At 48.8% G+C, this 18,648-nt stretch overlaps 1 protein-coding gene across 8 annotated transcripts in view; it reads left to right on the top strand.

The window, feature by feature from the left end:
- The window catches only part of DYM (dymeclin), a 259,645-nt gene extending 242,059 nt beyond the window's left edge, over positions 1–17,586 (top strand). For 5 of the 8 annotated variants that reach the window (XM_059707262.1, XM_059707264.1, XM_059707261.1 and 2 more), the window contains 2 exons: positions 8,537–8,582; positions 11,488–17,586. In XM_059707262.1, coding sequence (XP_059563245.1) covers positions 8,537–8,582; positions 11,488–11,885 — 444 coding nt within the window. In that variant the 3' untranslated portion in view covers positions 11,886–17,586. Of the gene's footprint in view, positions 1–5,298; positions 5,342–6,274; positions 6,346–8,536; positions 8,583–11,487 lie in introns of those variants that run through there. The other 3 variants (XM_059707270.1, XM_059707265.1, XM_059707266.1) reach the window with 2 other exon arrangements.
- The last annotated feature ends 1,062 nt before the right edge of the window (positions 17,587–18,648 follow it).

The raw sequence follows: 18,648 nt of genomic DNA, 5'->3' as shown, positions 1-18,648 counted from the left end.
GACAGTTGGTATTTTTTAGTTATTCTCTCTGACCTAGCATTGAATTAGCTAAAAAGTAAATGTAAGCATACCTTAAACAGTTCAGCACTTTCAGAAATAAGAATGTAGGTAATTGAAATTGAACACATGAGTAAAAATTTTGAGAAAATAATTTGTTGATGGCTTAGAAACCCAGAGAGATTGGGCATATGTGTTATTAAGAGTCGTTATTTAGTTATGACTACAGATTAGCACTAGGTGTATAATAAGCAACCAAGAGGTTGAATTGCAAACTGCATTTGAAAGTAGAGAGAGACTAGAATTTTGAACATGGGAAAAATTAGAACTAGACTTACTTCGATTGCAGATTTAGAAAGCTAAACAAGAAAAATGTATATTTGGAACACGGTGTTCCAGAAGATTTATTAATAGAACTTGATACACCCTTGCTGGAGCTCAAATACACGTTAGCCTCTCTACATATAAGCGCAAAGCTAAAAATTCCCTTGCATCATCAGCCTAATAGAGTTTTGTATTGTTTTTAATTCAAATCAGATTTAATCAAATAGATCATAGCTGAAAAGTCAAAGTAGCCCCCAGAAAATGAATGTGAAATTTCTTACTGTTAACAATTTCTTTATGAAATCTATTTTCAGAATTATGTATTTGATATAAGTGTTTGCATGTTTATTTTCAAAGGCATTTTCTTTATAAGTGATAAATGAGTTTGGGGAGAATAGGATAAAAAGAGTCACTTAAATAATCAAAATCTCAGAAGGTAATTTTTATTTACCAGTGAGTAGGTTCATGAAACATTCCATGTTGAAATCAGAGAATTTCTATTTCCAAGCTGGAATCTGCCTAAAAATGCTATTTTTTCTGGGCATTGCAGTTCTGATATATATGGTTTATGATAAGGCTCTATCTATAAGCTTATAAACTATAAACTGTCAGTTTATACTAAGTAACAAAAAACCTAGTTTTGGGGGGAGGGACCAAGTTTACTATCTCCCTCCTAAAGATGGAATTAGTATTGTTTTTGCGCACATGGCTCTTCATATTTTTCCCCGGTGCCTGAAGTGCTTCCTCCCTGCCAAAACTCACCCCTTTCACCCAGGACTTAGAAATTAATCATCTCCTCAGCAGACCTTTCCCCAGCCCGATGCCAGTCCAGCTGTCGGAACCCTCCCCCTCGGCATTACCACCGTGGCGTAGTCCTGGATCCTCTGAACCGCGCCCAGCAGGGCTCTGGGATACAGTGCCTTTCATCTCCATCTCCCTTTAGTTCTGTCTATAGATTCATTTACTTGCAGTCTACAACTTTAATACAACTTCTTTCCCAAGCTTTCTGTAGCAAGAGGGAACTTTAGACATACATGAGAAACACGTTGCTTACCTTTTGTGGATAATTCAGAATCTTGCTGTGTTCCATCATCTTTCTCGTGTGCATGTTGTGCAGGCCTGGTGGGTGTGGGAGGCCCACAGTCATCCCTCTCATGTGCGTGTGGCGCAGGCCTGGGGGGTGTGGGAGGTCCTGCAAGCACAGTCATCTAGTGGGAGGCTTCCTGGGAAGCGGGCTGTTTCTTCGTGAATTGCTGAACATGTGCTTGTTCTCTTGTCCTAGACACAGTGTGCTTCAGTGAGTGTCCCAGCGAGTAGGACTCTAGTTACCTCGCAGGTTCGCCACCCTGGGGATGGGGAGACAGGCAGGAATGCGGCCTGGCGGCGGCAGGGAGTCCAGTACAGAAAGCTCCTACTTGGGAACTTCGTTGCCTCCTACCCTCAGGTGAAGTCAGGTTACCTAAATGGCTTTCCGAATTTAATGTCATCTCCTTCCTGTCATCCACTCTGTCCCCATCCCAGATTTCCCTACAAGAAAAGGAAATCTTGTCTGGCTGGTGTTGCTCAGTGGTTTGAGTGTCGACTTATGCACAGGAGCTCGCTGGTTCAAGTTCCAGTCAGGGCACATTCTGGGTTGCGGGCTCGATCCCCGGCAGGGGGCATGCAGGAGGCAGCCAGTTGATGTTGATGTTTCTCTCTCTCCCACTCTCTCTAAAAATCAACTTAGAAAAAATTTTTTAAAGAAATCTATTAGGAAGAATCTGGAAATGAAATTTGCATGTACATTTCTGAAGGGGGGGTCCAGTTTTTCTAAACTTTGTGTAGAGAATATACCCTCCCCCTTTATTGGAATCAGGACTCTTGCCAAGCATTCCTGTTTCCCTCTCATTCAAGAGTGGGATGGGAGAGGGGAAGGACGTGTGGCAAAGAGTGTGACCACGTGCGTTCCATATATGGAAACAGCGCAGGTCCTGTGAGCCACCTTGTGTTCGGTCCATTTACACTTTCATCTCTGGAATCTTAAGGGCTTGCTGTTTTCCCCAAACATACAGGCGGCAGTTTCCTGGCTTCACACGCCGTCCATCAGTCACTGTGCGTTTGCAGTCCTTGGAGGTCCAGAGGCAAGGCTGGGGCGGAGCAGGCATTCATCACAGGGCTTGAACTTGAGCGAGATAAGGTGCACTCCACAGACGCCAGCCAGAAGCCAGTCGTGACGACCTGTCTGTCCTTGTTCCTTGGCCATTCTTCCTGCTCTCTGAATACTGACAGGCTGATGACCAGAGAGTGGAAGGGGCAAGGCCAGGGAAACTTCTCCTTTCAGAAACAGGCACTGGGACTTGCTCACAGGCTGTTTTCCCCTTTCCTAACTTCTGGCGATGGAGTCAGGGGAGCCAGAATTTTGATAATTCTTCCCGGCAGCTGCTTAATCCGGCCGGGAGGCTATCGGGACTGGGCTCCTGTCAGCAGCTGCTGCTGAACTGAGCATAAGGCTTGTGAAGTCAGCTACGGGGACCCTTCCCAGAGGCGAGCGGGGCCAAGGACCGTGTCACAAGATAACGGCTCATTAGGATGGAGCCAGACTGAGGATGGGAACAGAACTTTATTTGTCGGCTCCATTGTTTCTAATGAAAAACAAAAGTAACAAAGGTTATAGGACTCAAAACATATGACCATCAATAGAGGAGACTCGGATTTATTTCTGGGTCTGTTGCTTTCGAGCCCTGATTTCCCTTTCTGGGGAGAGGCAGCTGGGAAGAGCTGGCGCATTGCCATGTCTCCTTACTCATCCTCTCCTCTGCCCCCACTGGCATCTCTTGGTCAGGCCTCATCCCCGGTCCCCTGGACCCCTGCACTAGCCCCAGTTCCTTCTCTCTTAAGAGTCTGCTCCCCACTCCCAATCCCAGTGGATCACATTGCTTCCCAAGTAAGCCTGCAAAACCACGTCCAGGTCTGCTCACCAAAACCACGTCCAGGTCCGCTCACCGAAACCCCGTCCAGGTCCGCTCACGCGCACTGATGGCCTTCCTTGGCACAGACTGAAGTCGTGTCTGGTCCGTGATCTCCTGAACCTGCCTTTCACGCTCGGTCTCACAGCACTTCCCATCTGATTCCGTTTCCCAAACAGCCTGCGCACCGGCTGGCCTTGGGCTCCTGGGGCTTCTCTGCCTCCATGCCTGTCTTCAGTTACTTCTCCTGCCTCAAATGCCCTTCCTCCCACCTTCACATGCCTGGACCTGCCCGTTGTTACAGATCCCCCAAATCCGCCTCCTCCTTGAAGCCTTACTTGATGCCCCCATTTAAAGTAATCTCTCCCTTCCCTGGTCTCCCATAAATTACACTTATTGGTATAGTTTACACGATACTTGTCACGTCTGCCTTAGTATTTTATAGATGTCTCATCTCCGTGCTTCGGTTATAAACATCTTGGTGCAGTCTCCATTCTTTCTGCTGTCTTCTCTGGCAGTGGTTTTCACTCGGAAGCCATCAGGAGTTTTTTCAAGCCACAGAGTAGCCTGATGAGATTGCAGCATTGCGCACACGCCCCTCACTGCCCAAGAGCTCCCAGAGAGGGCAGGGCATGGGAGAGTTTCCTTGCTTGGCCAGGCGTCTGAGTGATTCCCTCTGCCTGGAATGCTTTCGCACCTCTCTCCTCTCGTTCAAGACCGCCAGACCCTCCACCTCGCCACCTGTCCTGACTACTCTCGTCCCCAGGTCTGTCTCTCTCCTAAGCCACCATAGCCTCTGGCAGGCGGGACCTTCCTCACTCAGCCACGCCTTCCCTGGAGCTGTAGGTGGCACACTCATAGAGCCATCCTTCCGCACACTTGTATCCAGGAGCGAGTGACAACCGTGTACAAACCCACATCCAGTCCAGGCACCGTGGGGGGATTGTACAGACACATGGCTGCGGTGGGCAGGTGCCCAGGCACTGCAGAGGACCAGGGGGGCTTTGTGGGGGAGGGGAGGGAGCCCGTGACCCCCTCTGGAGCAGACGACATGCGTGGGGAGGTCATCTCAGCTTTGAAGAGCAGTCTCAGAAAAGGCACGGAGGTGGGACGCGCCTGGGTGTGCAGAGCACTCGAGGGGTGCGCTGGGCAGGGGCCGATGGCTTGTGTGAAGCGGAGGAAGCAGGCGATGTATGGACCCGTGTGTGCACATCCTAGGATCCACCTGCTCAGAGCCCGCAGTTAGTGCATTAGTGCGCTAACGATAGGCTACGTGGAAGAATGCCTTCTTCGTGGCTCCTTCTCCGTCTGCGTTCATCTTAACTCTCCAAGTAATTGTTAAGTTGCTTAAAGGGCAAGGACACATTTCATATTTTTTATGATACAAGGGTCACCCTATAACTGAAATTCATTCTCGTGCTGGGTTGCCTTAGAAGTAGAGCAGAAAGCTCTTAGCGGTTTGATAATATTATAGGTTAGTATTTAGGGATGGAAATGATACAGCATTCCAGATTGGCACCAAGATAATTCCGAGGGGAGAGTGTGCGGTGGATGGAACAAGAATGGACAAGAGCTAATGACTTGTAGCTGGTTGATGGGCTGTTTTTTGTATATGTTTGCACTTTTCTCTAATCGGATGTTGGAATGTTGGGCCTTTGTTGTCACGGGGTGAGCCGTCAGCTTGGACTTCCAGCAGGTCGCCCCCACAGGCAGGGCGGGGTGGCAGCCCCCGTGCCTCACACCGCACGGCTCCGGCTCGGAGCACCCGGACAGCCAGGAAAACAGCCCGACTCAGCCGTCAGGTCGAGGCCTTGGTGTACAGTCACCGCAAATGATGTATGTGGGCCCATCAGCAAGAAGGCCATTGTCTGTAACCACCATTGTGTTAAAACACCGTATTTGTTAAAGCATCAGTGATTATAATTAAAATGTAAATATTAATACAAAGGAAGGAAGGATGCATGGGTGAACAGGTCACCTTGCAAGAGGGATTTAATCAGAAGTTTTATCTTAACACATCTCTCTTCACCAGAAGGTATTTTGTATGGAGAAGCCACGGCAGATGTCTCAGCAATGTGAGTGACTTGCAGTAAGCACAGCACTCCCTCTTCCTTAGTCGGCTTCTTTTGAAAGTGAAACAGGTTTTTTTAATCCTCGCCCCAGGACATGCTTAGAGAAAGGAAGAGAGAGAGAGAGAGAGAGAGAGAGAGAGAGAGAGAGAGAGAGAGAGAGAGAGAGAGAGAAACAGATATGAGAGAGAAACATCAATCAGTTGCCTCCTCTACACACCTCAACCAGGGCTCGAACCCACACCTTTTGGTAGACGGAACAAGGCTCCAGTCAACGGTGCCACCGGCCAGGGCTGGGATCCCGCCCTGTTGGGTGTCTGGGTCCTGTGCAGAGTGATGAGCCCCAAGCAGAAAAGCAAGCAGTTCCCATCATTGTGGCTCCTGCTGGGCCTGCTTCCAGCACAAGTTCTGCCAGTCAATCCTCTGCTTCTGCCCTTCACCTTCCACCTTGAAGCAAACCCCCAGCCTCCTGTGCTGAGTGGACTGGTCTTTGAAACAGATGCTTTGACTCAATAGTGCGGTTCAGTCTTGAGGAGTTTACCCATTTGGCACCTTCAGCTGCCACCTCGATACTAATGACTTTCAATTCTGATATCTATGCCCAGCCTAATCTCTCAGCGCTAGGCTCGCCAAAGGGGCACACTTGCCATCCTGGTCCTCGAGGCCCACCTTCCTGTCTCCATCCCTGTACTTCCCGTGTCCCACCCCCCGCCCCATCCCCTGCTGCCGGCCTCCGGGCCTGTGCACTGGCCCCACAGGACTTGCCAGACCCAGACCTGTACCCTTGAACTCACTGTTGCTCGGGAGACTCCATGTGCAGTGCCAGCTCTCCCTGCTCCCAGCCCCATTCCTGCAGGTCAGAACCCATCTTGTCGGGGTGTTTCTCCAACTTCCCCTGCAGCAGGAGAGCCTGTCCTTACTGCTTCCTCCTCCGTGCAGCCCACCAGCCCCCAGAAAAGAGGGGAACTTCAAGCTCCTTTCCAGGACCCCCCTGACCTGGATCAGGGGAGAAGGGCCTCGCCGGGACTTTGGCTCCGGCTTCAAACTCTAGTGGGCTTCAGACTCCAGCTGAGATGTGACCATAAGTTTGTGGAGAGCTCATCCCAAATGTGAGTTCAGCCTTAAATTGTGTCCATCTGTTTTTCTAAGGCCTTTCTGCCACCAGTCACAGAAGTGGCTGGTGTCACTTGTAGACACCCAGAGGTGGCAAGACAATGTCCTGAGTGAGATGTGGTTGGTCCTCTGGCCTGAGCTTTCAGGATAGGGGTCTGCTTACCTTGTAACTCTCTTCTTGGGTGGAAACTTACTCCCAGCAAGCCCCCCGAGACCCTGCGCCTGGCCGGCCGTGCGGCTCTCACACGCACAGTGCAGTGACTGTCTTCTGAGCGGCACTCATCATGGGCTTCTCCATTTTAGCTTCGGAGTTCTTAATCTGTGACTTTTATTAAGTGGCCCTTCATAACTGTCTATAGTTTGGATTTAGTTTTTCATTAATTTTGAAAGTAATTCACATAATATAGAATTATGCCACATTTAGTGTTACTGTTGCATACTGTTGGGTATCTTTTTGTCAGTTAAGTAAAAACATGGATACATCTGTAACTCGTTCCCTTACACACAGAAGAGCCTGTGGCTCAGGCTTGCTGAGCCATAAGTTAGCTGAGTTAGTATGCGGATGTTTCCGGATTTGTCAGTTCAGTATTTCTCCTGGAGTTCGCTGTCCAGGCCCAGGTCACCTCCCCCCCCCCGCCCCCCAGTGATAGCCAGGTCCACGTGGGAGAGGCCATGCGCCCACTGTCCCTGTCCCTCCTCCTACCGCCAGGTGCCAGAGGAGCACGGCTCCTCCCCTTCCTCCTCCACGGCTCAGCGTAGCCTCGTGTGTAGCTGGTGCTCACCAAGGCCAGGACCCGCCACTGGAGGACTTGGTGTTACGCAGCAGGAGTATTTGAGGGAAGGAATGGGGTGGAGCTGATAATCATCCCCAAATCAGCCCTGGGTTTTTAAAAAATGTATGTAACTGTTTCCCCTGTCTCGTGGTGGGATCTTTAAACCAGTTCACTTCCCACGTGCACAGAACCCCACCCCAAGCCTGTGTGCACTGCTCACGAGAACTCCCTCCTGCAGCCTGACCCCCACACCTGCCGGTGGTCGCGAGTGGCTCGCACGGACCATCGCCCATCGCTCATCTACTCAGAGGCTTATTGTGGTCTTCCAGAAAGTTCTTTGTAATGTGCTATGTAGCTGTTTGATTTTAAATTGCACTAAGCTTTCTGGAGCCGGGCCAGGGGCTTGCTAGAATTTCGGGTGCTATCTGTGTAATCTTTGGGTGGAAGGGGGAAAACGCCATTGAACGTTTTGTGGTAATAAAATTATTGCAGTTGAGCCCTCCATCTGTTCACTGAACATCCTGTGGGTCTCCACCAGATCACATGACCGACAGCAGAGACCGTCTGTAAAGCGTTTGGTCTGCTTGTTATCCCCGAGTCGCAACCACCAAATCAGACCTTTGCTTTGTCTCTGGGCTGGGCGTCCGGATGTCCCCCTGTGGTGGGTTGATTCACTGGAGCTGATAAAAACATTCCGGCCAAACTTGAGAGTCTAGCATTACCTCTGGCTCCAAATATCAAAACAACAGGATTGTTGTCAGTAGCTCTGGACTGAGACCAAGCTCCAAGCCTGCGAGACGGCTTTTCGCTCCTTAACTGAGTCACAGGACAACTGTCTTGGAGAGGGGGCTGAAGCCCGCTGCTGGCACACTCCAGGTGAATTCTTGCCGCAGCCACCAAGCAAAGCCCACCCCCAGCCCCACCCTCCGCTTTCCCAGGCCCTAGTGGTCCTCAGGACGCCCCCCAGTTGTCACCCCCTGGGGCCCACAGGGGCCTGAGAATTGGAGAGAAGATGGGTGGTCAGCGCTGGGCAGGCCTGGGAGCGCCTCGCAGCCTGGGCCCGGGGAAGCAGGGACTTCGTTGGCGGAGTCAGGAGTGAAGACGCTCCCTGGAGTGAGGAAGTGGGACTTCCCTGGGCCATCCCAGGATGGCATCATTGTTCTCCCCCGGCTGGAGGGGAGCAGAGGAAAGAGTGACTCTTCCCGGGTTGTTGATCTGACATTCATACTAGGACACTTCTTGGACTGAATCCTGACAAAATGCGTCCCCAGTGTCATCAGTGCTAAATAAAACCTTTTGTCTTCCTTTTCCTTAGCTCCCAGGCTTCTGCGACAGAATAGAGGAGCACTGTTTGTTTAGAGGTCTGTCCTCTCTCTAGCTGTGGTAGGCTTGGGGGAGGGGCGGGCTACATGCAGCTCGGGCACAGCGCGCCCTCAGAGGCTGCGTTCACACTCGGGTTGACCAGATGGTGTTTTCAAAGCTCTTGTATGACTTATGCCTCCTATTCTCCCTTTTATAATGTTCCCAGTGCACTCTTAAAAACGGCTCGCTGCAGGAAATGGAAGCTCTTACTTTGCGCTTTCCAGTGTTAGCTTAGTGTAGTGAGTCCTAGGGCAGTGGTCGGCAAACCGCGCAGCTCATGAGCCACATGCGGCTCTTTGGCCCCTTGAGTGTGGCTCTTCCACAAAATACCACGTGCGGGCGCGCAGGTACAGTGCGATTGAAACTTCGTGGCCCATGCGCAGAAGTCGGTTTTCAGCCTGGGCGAGTCTATTTTGAAGAAGTGGCGGTAGAAGAAGTGGGGAGTGTCGGTCGGTCGGTCGGGCGAAGGGATACGCAGTGCGGGAGGCACGTGCGATTCATGCACGAGTTGAGTGAGCCAGTCAGTCAGCAGTCTCATGTGCAGTGGTTAGTGCTAGTCGTGTCTGCAAATCGCACGCGGGTGACAAAAGTACCTACTCGAAGCATAAAGTTACCTGTATTTTTCCAACCAGCTGCAAATCCTATAGATATTTTTGTCATCAATTTAAGAATTGTCATTATTTTGTGATGGTGACTTTATTATTATAAAATGAAACATTTTTAGGTATGTTGAGATGGTTTGGACATATAGAGAGGATGAACAAAAGGAGATAGATGAAACAAGTATACAAGACGAGTGTGGATGGGAGAGTTGGAAGGGGTCGACCTCAGCGAACGTACCTCAATCAGATTGAGGACATTTTTAGCAAAGGCCAGCTTAGGAGTACCCTAATTCAGTTAATAACAATGTACCTACCTATATAGTTTAAGTTTAAAAAATTTGGCTCTCAAAAGAAATTTCAATCGTCGTGCTGTTGATATTTGGCTCTGTTGACTAGTGAGTTTGCCGACCACTGTCCTAGGGACATGCTTCTGTTTTTCTTGCTCTTTATGCGTTATCCCCCTTTCTGGATCTTGTAAGTGCTGATGAAAAGTTACAAGAAGTAATGCTTTGCCGCTCACTGCTCCCTTGGGGAGAGAGGAGCGTGGGGGTGCGTGGCCGCCTGCAGCGTGCAGGTTTTGCGAGTAATGGAGCCCTCCTGGCCTTGCCCTTGGTCCCTGTGTTCAGTGGTGCACCCTCAGGAGGCAGTCCCAGGCGCCCAGCCTGAGGGGGGCGGGCCTGCACTAGCTCTCAGGCCGCAGCAGCTCTACACCTCCCGCGTGTCTTGGTTTTAAGCAATTGGGGTGACATTGGATCGCAGAACCATACAGGTTTCAGGAGTACAACTCTGGGACTCGTGCCTCTCTAACTGAGCAGTCACCAGAATTTCCCCAAAGCCCCACCCCAATAGGGGCTCTTGCCTAACTCTCTAATTCAGTGAGAAGGAATTGTCACTAAAGCAGTTTGCTGGCTCGTTCTCTTTCCCACCCACCTCCGTGGAGATGCAGAGTGTGAGTGACCTTGCGTCCTGCCTGAGGGCCTCCACAGGGGAACCCAACGGTGCCACAGGGCTGCGCATCTGTCAGTCATCCTGATTTCTAACGGGAGTGCATTTCCTGGCTACTGACCACATGGAAGCAGGCGTTAGACTCCCGCTGTAGGCAGTGTGGGGGCTGGCCCCCCAAACCACCAGCCCTGCCCTTCCCCCCACCCCTTCTCTCCACGTCACTGGGAGGGGTTTTCTAAAGTTTGAGGCCATTCTAAGAAGTAGGACTTCCTTGTTATTAGGGGATACATTTCTTCTTCAAACACAGCCCCATCCATTCTTGATAACTGACCTCATTCTGCGTTTGGTCATTTTTTAAGGACCAGTGTGGCGGGTTCTGTCTTGCAGTGACAGGGCACAGAACTAGCCCCGAGAGCCCCAGGGGGCTGGGAGAATGGAGTTCAAGGACCAAGTGCTAGGGTGGCTGTGGTGACACTTTCAGACTGACTTTCCCGCTCAGACCTCGGCTTTGCTCCCGACGACAGCCCAGGCCAGGTGCCCAGAGCAGCCCCCGCTGCCCCTCCCATTAGTGGGGTGGCCGCATGGAACACTGCAGACGGCCGTGGTGCAGAGCGCGGCTGGTGGCAGCTGCTGGCTGCACCCTGTTGCTGCAAATGCCAGTTTTTCACAGAAAAGAGTATCACTGTGTTGCTACCTGTCAGACATCTGATTTCATGACAAAGACTGACTGCCACCTCCAGGAGCCCTGTCCCCGCACACCTGGCACCCTGCCAGGCCAGAGGCAGCGCGGAGTGTGAGGAGTCTCGTTCAGGAGGCCAAGGGCCTGGACCTCCGAGAAACCACCCAGCTGCTCGCAGTTACGGTGCCGCCGGGGTAGGGGATGCCCGGGACCCCGAGAGGCTGGCAAGGAAATGGGTGCCTGGGCGGCCTAATGGAGGCCCCGCCGGTCAGAAGGGCTGGAGCTAGTGCTTCCCTCCGCGGACCCACTGGCCCATCGCAGGAGGTGGCGAGCTGCGCTGTGCAGAGCAGCTGCCACCCGGATGCCAGCGCTCCACCCAGTGGGTGCCAGTCCGCCGCCTAAGCTGGGAGGTTGTGCGGGAAGGTGCTCCTCTCCAGGGTGACGGCCCTGGAACCAAGTCCCACACGGGCAGCTGCAGGCCCCGTCGCGCAGTCTGAGGTGCCCACCCTCTCGGGCCCCTGCTCCTCTTGGGGTGCCGAGGGGGGCGCGTGCCCTTCCGCAGGGACCGCCGAGCTCTCAGGAGTCCTGCGGGAGCTCTCCAGCCGGGCGGCCTCGGGGAGGGGCTCCCGCACGCAGCATGGAACGGCGCGATTGTAAACTCGTCTTGTTTCGTTGCAGAAGTTTCCGGAATTGAAATTCAAGTATGTGGAAGAGGAGCAGCCCGAGGAGTTCTTCATCCCCTACGTCTGGTCCCTGGTGTACAGCTCGGCCGCCGGCCTGTACTGGAGCCCGCAGGACATCCAGCTGTTCACGATGGACTCCGACTGAGGGCAGCCCGCCCGCCCGCCGCCACCGAGCACCTTCTCGTGTGTTTCTCTGGCGAACAGACCGGGAGATGGCCTGGTGTGTCTCCTGTGAGGATCCGGAAACAGGCGTGTTTCCCTTGCACACGCGGATGCGAGCAGCGGTGCCAGTTGGCAGTAGATCCCTCGGCCTCGATTCTAGTACAAAGGGGGGTGCACAACAATAATAAACATCCAACCTGCTGTCCCACATGCAGTTTTATTTATTTCTAAGCCAGAACCAAGAGCTTTCCCAGGAGCCGCCGCCTTAGGCACATGACACGTCCCCAGGACATTCTATTTTCTGCATGTTCAAGGTTTTTGTTTTAGTCGTGTGTGTATGTATACGTGTGTTTCCTTCAACGCTGAGAAATACCAATCTGAAAAGATGGCGAGACAGGAATTAATGAGGAAATGAAGTCGTCTGCGTGGTGATTTAATAAACACGGTGCCCGGGCAGTTGGCTAAGCCTTTAGATCCCCTGCATCTTTCCCTCAAAAAAGGAAATGGCTCCGCCTCCTGAAGCCCAGCTCGGCTTTTCTGTGGATTTGGCCTCTGTGCTGTGGCTGAATTAAATTGGAGTCTAGTACAAATTAAGTTAATCCACTCTGTATTAATCATTAGGAAAGGAAAGCTTCGTTTCAAAAGCAATCTTTTTTCTTCAGCCAGACTCATGGGAGAAAAAGACGACCAATTTGATTAATACAGTACCCACAGGAGATGAAAAACACGTTTTTCTCTTCATTTCTGACATGGTTTAAACTCGCTGGGGCCTAGATGACCGCGCTGGGTCCCTGAGCTGGAGGAAGGCGCTTCTCCGAGGGAGCCGGCAGCGGCCCTCAGCCCAGCGGGCACTGGAGGCGTGGGCGTCCCGGCCAGCCCGCCCCACGGCCCGTCGCCCCTGCAGTCTAGGTGAGAAGCAGTTTCATGACGAAGACAAAAGCACATCATTCCACGGGAGCCTGAGCGTCGCTGCAGCCTGCCTCCACCCTCTCAGGAACCAGCTTCTGTCCCCACGTCCCCGGCAGGTGCCCAGCCCATCACAGTCTCGGAAAAGGACACGTCATGCACGTCGGTGTGTCCCCCGGGAAGGCCTGGGCGGCTCCGTCTTCCAGGCCTTTGGGGTCGGCTGGGCGGTTTTATCCTCGCCTAGAGCAGCGCTGAAACCAAAGCTCCCACGTGGGGGGAGGACGGATAGCTTTAATTCGTTTCTGAAGCATTTGATTTGCTTCCATGAAACCAAAACACAAAATCTTCAGAGGGTCACGTGGGGTCGCTGAGTCTCTGGTGGGACCCGAGAAGTGTCCTCAGGGCTGAGGGCTGGGCAGTGCCGGGGGACAGCCTGTGGGCTGCAGGGCCGTCAGCTCTTGTGACCAGAGGAGCCCCCGTCTCCCCTGGCCGCCTGGCTCACCGAGGCGCCCCCAGAGCCCCGTCTCCCCTCCTCCCGCCGCCCCCCACCCCTCTCATCACGGCACAGCGGAAGTGCCCACTGGCCTGAAAGCCCAGCGGGGCTGCGGCCGCAGAGGCAGCGTGTGAGTGCCCGTCCCACCCGCCAGGAGCTGCTTGCTTTTGTGAAAGATTCATTACATGACAATAAATTTAAATGGCACCATTGAATTATGCTTGCATTAATTTGTTTGGAAATTTTTTTGTTTTCCACAAAGTAAAAATGGGTAGAATGAGGCCATACAGGATCGTCATGTGTTAGGAGGGAAATTAACATCTGATTTCATCCAAGATACGAAGCTGTTATTGCACTGTGTCAGCTTACCAACAAAGGGTTCTGCCACAATATTTATCTTTAAAAGAACGTGCCCCTTTCACTGGCACCTTATCTTCCAAGAGCTCAAGGACTGTACAAAAAAGCTTCAGAAGCAGAACTGGTTCCCACTGTCGCCCACTGAGGCCGGTGCTGGGATCTGTGAGCAGCAGCCTTGTCACGTGGGCATCCCAGGGCAGCCACGTTCAGCGGTGCAGCAGAGCGGGGCACGGAGCCGCTCATGGGCGAAGGCAGAGGAAGGAAGGAAGGAAGGAAAAGAAGGTCCCTAAAGGTGAAGCATAGAAAGTGCACCGCACACCGTCCTCTCCTTTGGAAGGAAATCGCAGGAGCTGGCAAAGCGCAAGACGGAGAGGGCAGAGCATAGGACCAGCATCAGTCAACATCCGGCCACTTCCGTGAGCTGTTAGGGTCCGCCCATGAGAGACGCTGGGGAGGGGGTGCTTTGCTGAATTTCTTACTCTTTGGCAACAGTGTCCTTTAGGTTCTGAGGAGCCAGGGTCTTGCCTTTGGGATTAAAGCTCCTGGCGTAACTGAGTTGATAGAGGCTTGGGTTTGCAAGGTCAACCCTTTGGGTCTTAATTTCCTCCAGGTACTATGCCTGCAGTTCAGTAGCTGCCATTTGGATAATAGGGACTTGGTCCTTGAGCTTTCTGATGCCAAATTCAGGGTTAATCCAGTGTCCCACATCACCTCCCGGAGTCCAAGAGGTCAGGGTTTCCATTCTCTGGTGAAGAGCCAGGCTTCCTCTGAATTTGAAAAGCTGAGGAATGGATTATAGCACAGTTCACAGCAAATAATTTAATTTTGTTTTTTAAGAACTCGGAGCATAAAATGTATTCTCCTTAGGGCATATCCATTCAGGATCCCCCATCCGAAACAAGGGAGATTCATTGGGAACCTCCTCCCCCTTGATCAGGGCGTACATGGCAACCACTGCTCCCTGACTCCCCAGGGCTGTCCAAGTCCCGGCTACTCTGCCTCTGGGGTTGAAAAGGCCCCCAGAGGAAAAGCAGCCCATGCGACTGACCAGGTGGCACTTCACCAGCCTCTTGGCTTCGGGATCACTGCAAACAGAGATTTAAATATTTTGGCCAGATTCCCAAGGTGTCCTTAGCTGGAGGGCTGGTTGGATTTTTAGTCCGCCATGACTATCAGTAGACTATCCTTCATGGATTCTGTGAGCCAGGCCCTGAATGTGGGTCCAGGTGAAACCAGGTGACTAGTGTCCTGGGAGCCTAGCACATGTACATTCTCTCTGGAGGAAGCAAACTATTATGGACTGAATGTTTGTATACCCACCTCCCAACTCATATATTGAGCCCTAACCTGCAATGTGATGGTATTAGGAGATAGGGCCTTGGACAGGTGATTAGGTTTAGATGAGGTCATGAGGGTGGGGCCCTCATGATGGGATTAGTGCCCTTAGAAGGAAAGACATGGAAGAGATTTCTCTTTCTCTCCGCCATGTGAAGTTACAGCAAGAAGACTACCATCTATAAGCCAGGAGGAGGGCTCTCCAGGAATCACACCATCCAGCCTTCAGAACTGTGAGAAATAAATGTCTGTTGTTTAAGCCAGGCTGTTTGTGGTATCTTGTAACAGCTGCCCAAGCTGACTGAGACAGGAGTATTACTCAAGGCCTCAAATTATTTCTACAATGTTACAATCAGAAATATCCAGGTATATGAGATAATATGAATTAAAACTGTCAGAGAAAAGAAAACATATCCATAGTATCTGCAGATAGTCACAGAATTTGAAACAGCTATGCTTTCTGTGTTCAAAGAAGAAAATTTTCTAATTTTCTTGTGGCCAAGAAAATGAGAAACTATAAAAAGGGACCAAATAGAAGTTTAAGGACTGAAACATACTATAGCAGGATTAAGAATAATTCAGTGGATGGATTCAAGAGCAGATTAGTCACAACTGAGAAGAGAATGAGTAAGATGAAAAATCAGGGTCTAAAAGGTAAGTAAAGGGTAGGAGACATAAAGGACACCGTGAGAATGTCTGACCAAAATGTAGTTGGAATCTCAATAGAGTAAAAGAATGGGATGTTTACATAAATACTGGGCCGAGAACTTTTCTGAATCTCACAAAACATATCAAGCCATAAATTCAAGAAGCCCCAACAAATAAGTGCACTAAACAGACGATCTAAACCTAGACACACCATAGTCAAACTGTTGAAAACCAAAGAAAAAAAATTTTTTTAAGCTCCCAGTGGGAGGAGAGAGGGACTACTCAGCAGGAACAATGGAAGACAATAAAGTGGTACCTTGAAGGTGCTAAAGTGATTGCCAACCTAGAAATTTCTAATGGGGGGAAAAAGGCATTATTAGACTAACAACTGGAAGAATTCCTCAGCACACATAACCTAAAGGAAAATGAAGAGTGTTCCATGGGCAGAAGGATACTGATCCCGAATATAAGGATTGACAAGCAATGAAAATGAAAAGGGCACAGATCAACATAAACACTGACTACTTAAAACAATTGTGTCTTGTGGAGTTTTAAATATATATGGAAGTGCTGCAAGTAAAGGTATGGGGAAGGCTAAATAGAGTTGTGTTCTACGCTCCCTGCATCATCCAATAAGAGAATTTAAAAATTCCATTTAATATTAGATTTTGATAAGTCAAGGATGCATATTGTAATAGCTATTAGTAAAAGATTGTGTAACCTTTTAGATAATGAGAGAGGATGAAATAAATCAGTGGACAGGCTTAAGAGCTGCAAAATAGGATAAGGAGAGAAAAACGGGTGGGACAAATAGAAATCGGATTGTAAGATAATATGTGCCCAATAAACTATGTTATAGATTCATTCTTACAGTAAATGGGCTAATGCTCCAATGTTGACAAAGATTGACAGGTTTGCTTTCAAAACAACCATATGCTATTTAGAATAAATGCTTTTAAAACATAAGAAGTTAGAAATTTTAAAAGAAAAGGGTGGAGAAATATATACCCATCAAACAGTAATCACAGGGATACATTGTTTTAAAGTAAACTTTAAACCCAGCCACCATGGCTCAGTGGTTAAGTGTTAACATGTGAACGGTCAGGGCACATGCCTGGGTTGCAGGCTCCCATCCCCAGTGGGGCATGCAGGAGGCAGTGGATCAACGATTCTTTCTCATCATTACTGTTTATCTCTCTCTCTCTCTCTGCTTTCCTCTCTGAAATCAGTAAAAATATATTTTTAAAATAAATAGACTTTAAGGCAAAAGAAGCATTAAAAATTAAAAGGGTCAATTCAATTATTAGAAGTAATTCTAATTTTTTCACTTAATGATACAATCTTAAAATATATAAAAGTTGATAGAACTAGAAAATGTAGGCAAATAAGCAATTATAGTGAGTTTTTAACATATCTATTTCAGTGATTGATAGAAAAATAAGCATATAAAAATCAAGTTGTGCCCTAGCCAGTTTTGCTCAGTGGATAGAGCATCAGCCTGCGGACTGAAGGGTCCCAGGTTCGATTCTGGTCAAGGGCATGTACCTTGGTTGTGGGCACATCCCCAGTAGGGAGGTGTGCAGGAGGCAGCTGATTGATGTTTCTCTCTCATCGATGTTTCTAATTCTCCCTCTCCCTTCCTCTCTGTAAAAAAACAATAAAATATATATATTTTTAAAAATCAAGTATGCCCTAGCCCGTTTGGCTCACTGGATAGAGTGTTGGCCTGCAGACTGAAGAGTCCCAGGTTCAATTCCGGCCAAGGGCACATGCCTGGGTTGCAGGCTCGATCCCCAGTAGGGGGCTTGCAGGAGGCAGCCAATCAATGATTCACTTTCATCATTGAAGTTTCTATCGCTCTATCCCTCTCCCTCTCTAAAAATCAATAAAAATATATTTTTTTAAAAAATTAAGTTGTAGAATATTTAATGCAATTAGCAAACTTGGCCAAATGTATACACATAGAACACTACTCTCAGCAGCATAGTTTTCAAACACAGATGGCACATACACCAACATTTGTATGCTGAGTTAATAAAGCAAGTCTCAACACACTTCAAAAGCATTAATTCACATGAAATATGTTCTCTGACCACAATGCAATACAGGTGGAAATCAATTACAAAAAGATAATTTGATGGTTCCCATATATTTGGAAGGTAAGCAGATTTCTAAATAGCCCATCTGTTAAAAATCATGAAGGGAATGTTAAATATTTTGAACTGATAATGGAAATGCTACATATCAAAACTTACAGAGAAAAAACTTGTGGGTTGCAACTAAAATTATTATCTTTAAATTTGTATGTTAGAAGAGAAGCTGAAAATTATCCAAGCAATCACCTCAAAATTTAAATTAAAAAAACAACAATAAGCAGCAAATGAAACCCATCAAGAAAGTAAAAATTTGGTTCTTTAAAAGGACTAAGCAGATTGGTAAACCTGTAATAATACCGTTCAGGAAGGAAGGAGACGGGGTGGGTGGGACAGAGGCATAGCCAATGTCAGAAGGGAAAATGGGTGAATTGCTTCAGATCAGAAAGGCATTAAAAATATTTAAGAGGATATTATAAGTACTAATAAATTTTAAATCTAGATGGAAAAATCTTCATTGTAGTGATGGTTTCAGGAATGTATACACATGTCAAAACTAATCAGGTTGTACATTTCACATGTGCAGTTTTTGTATGTCAATTATGCCTCAGTAAAGCTGTTTTTATTTTTTTGTTGTGTTAGTAAAGCTGTTTTTAAACATCAGAAAAAATGAACAAATTTTTTTAATAGCTTTCTAAAACTGACATTAGAAGATCTTGAAAACTGGAATCATCCTATACTATTGCCTACATTGAATCCATAATTTGAAATCCCACAAGGAAATCCACAGGCCCAGATGGCTTCACCAGTGAATTCAACCAAACATCTCAGAGATAATGCCCATCTTACACCAAATCTTAGAGAACAGAAAACCTCCAGACCCACTGTATGAGACCAGCATAACCTTAGATAGCAAAAATTTAGCAACAACAGCACAGAAATTAAAATTGTTGATGCAAAATGTCTAAACAAACATTAGCAAATAGAAGCCAACAATACGTAAAAAGCAACATGTAAAAATACATCGTGACTAAATTGGATTTGTCATTCAAAAATCAATCATTCACAACAGACCGAAGAAGGAAAAGTAAATGATCTCAATAGATGGGGAAATTTTTCTTTCATAAAATTCAACAATCATTGAGTGATATAAATGTTCAGC

Source organism: Myotis daubentonii, chromosome 8 (assembly GCF_963259705.1).
Source record: "Myotis daubentonii chromosome 8, mMyoDau2.1, whole genome shotgun sequence".
In the NCBI taxonomy this organism is placed as follows: Eukaryota; Metazoa; Chordata; class Mammalia; order Chiroptera; family Vespertilionidae; genus Myotis; species Myotis daubentonii.
This window is presented reverse-complemented; position numbering and strand designations above follow the sequence as displayed.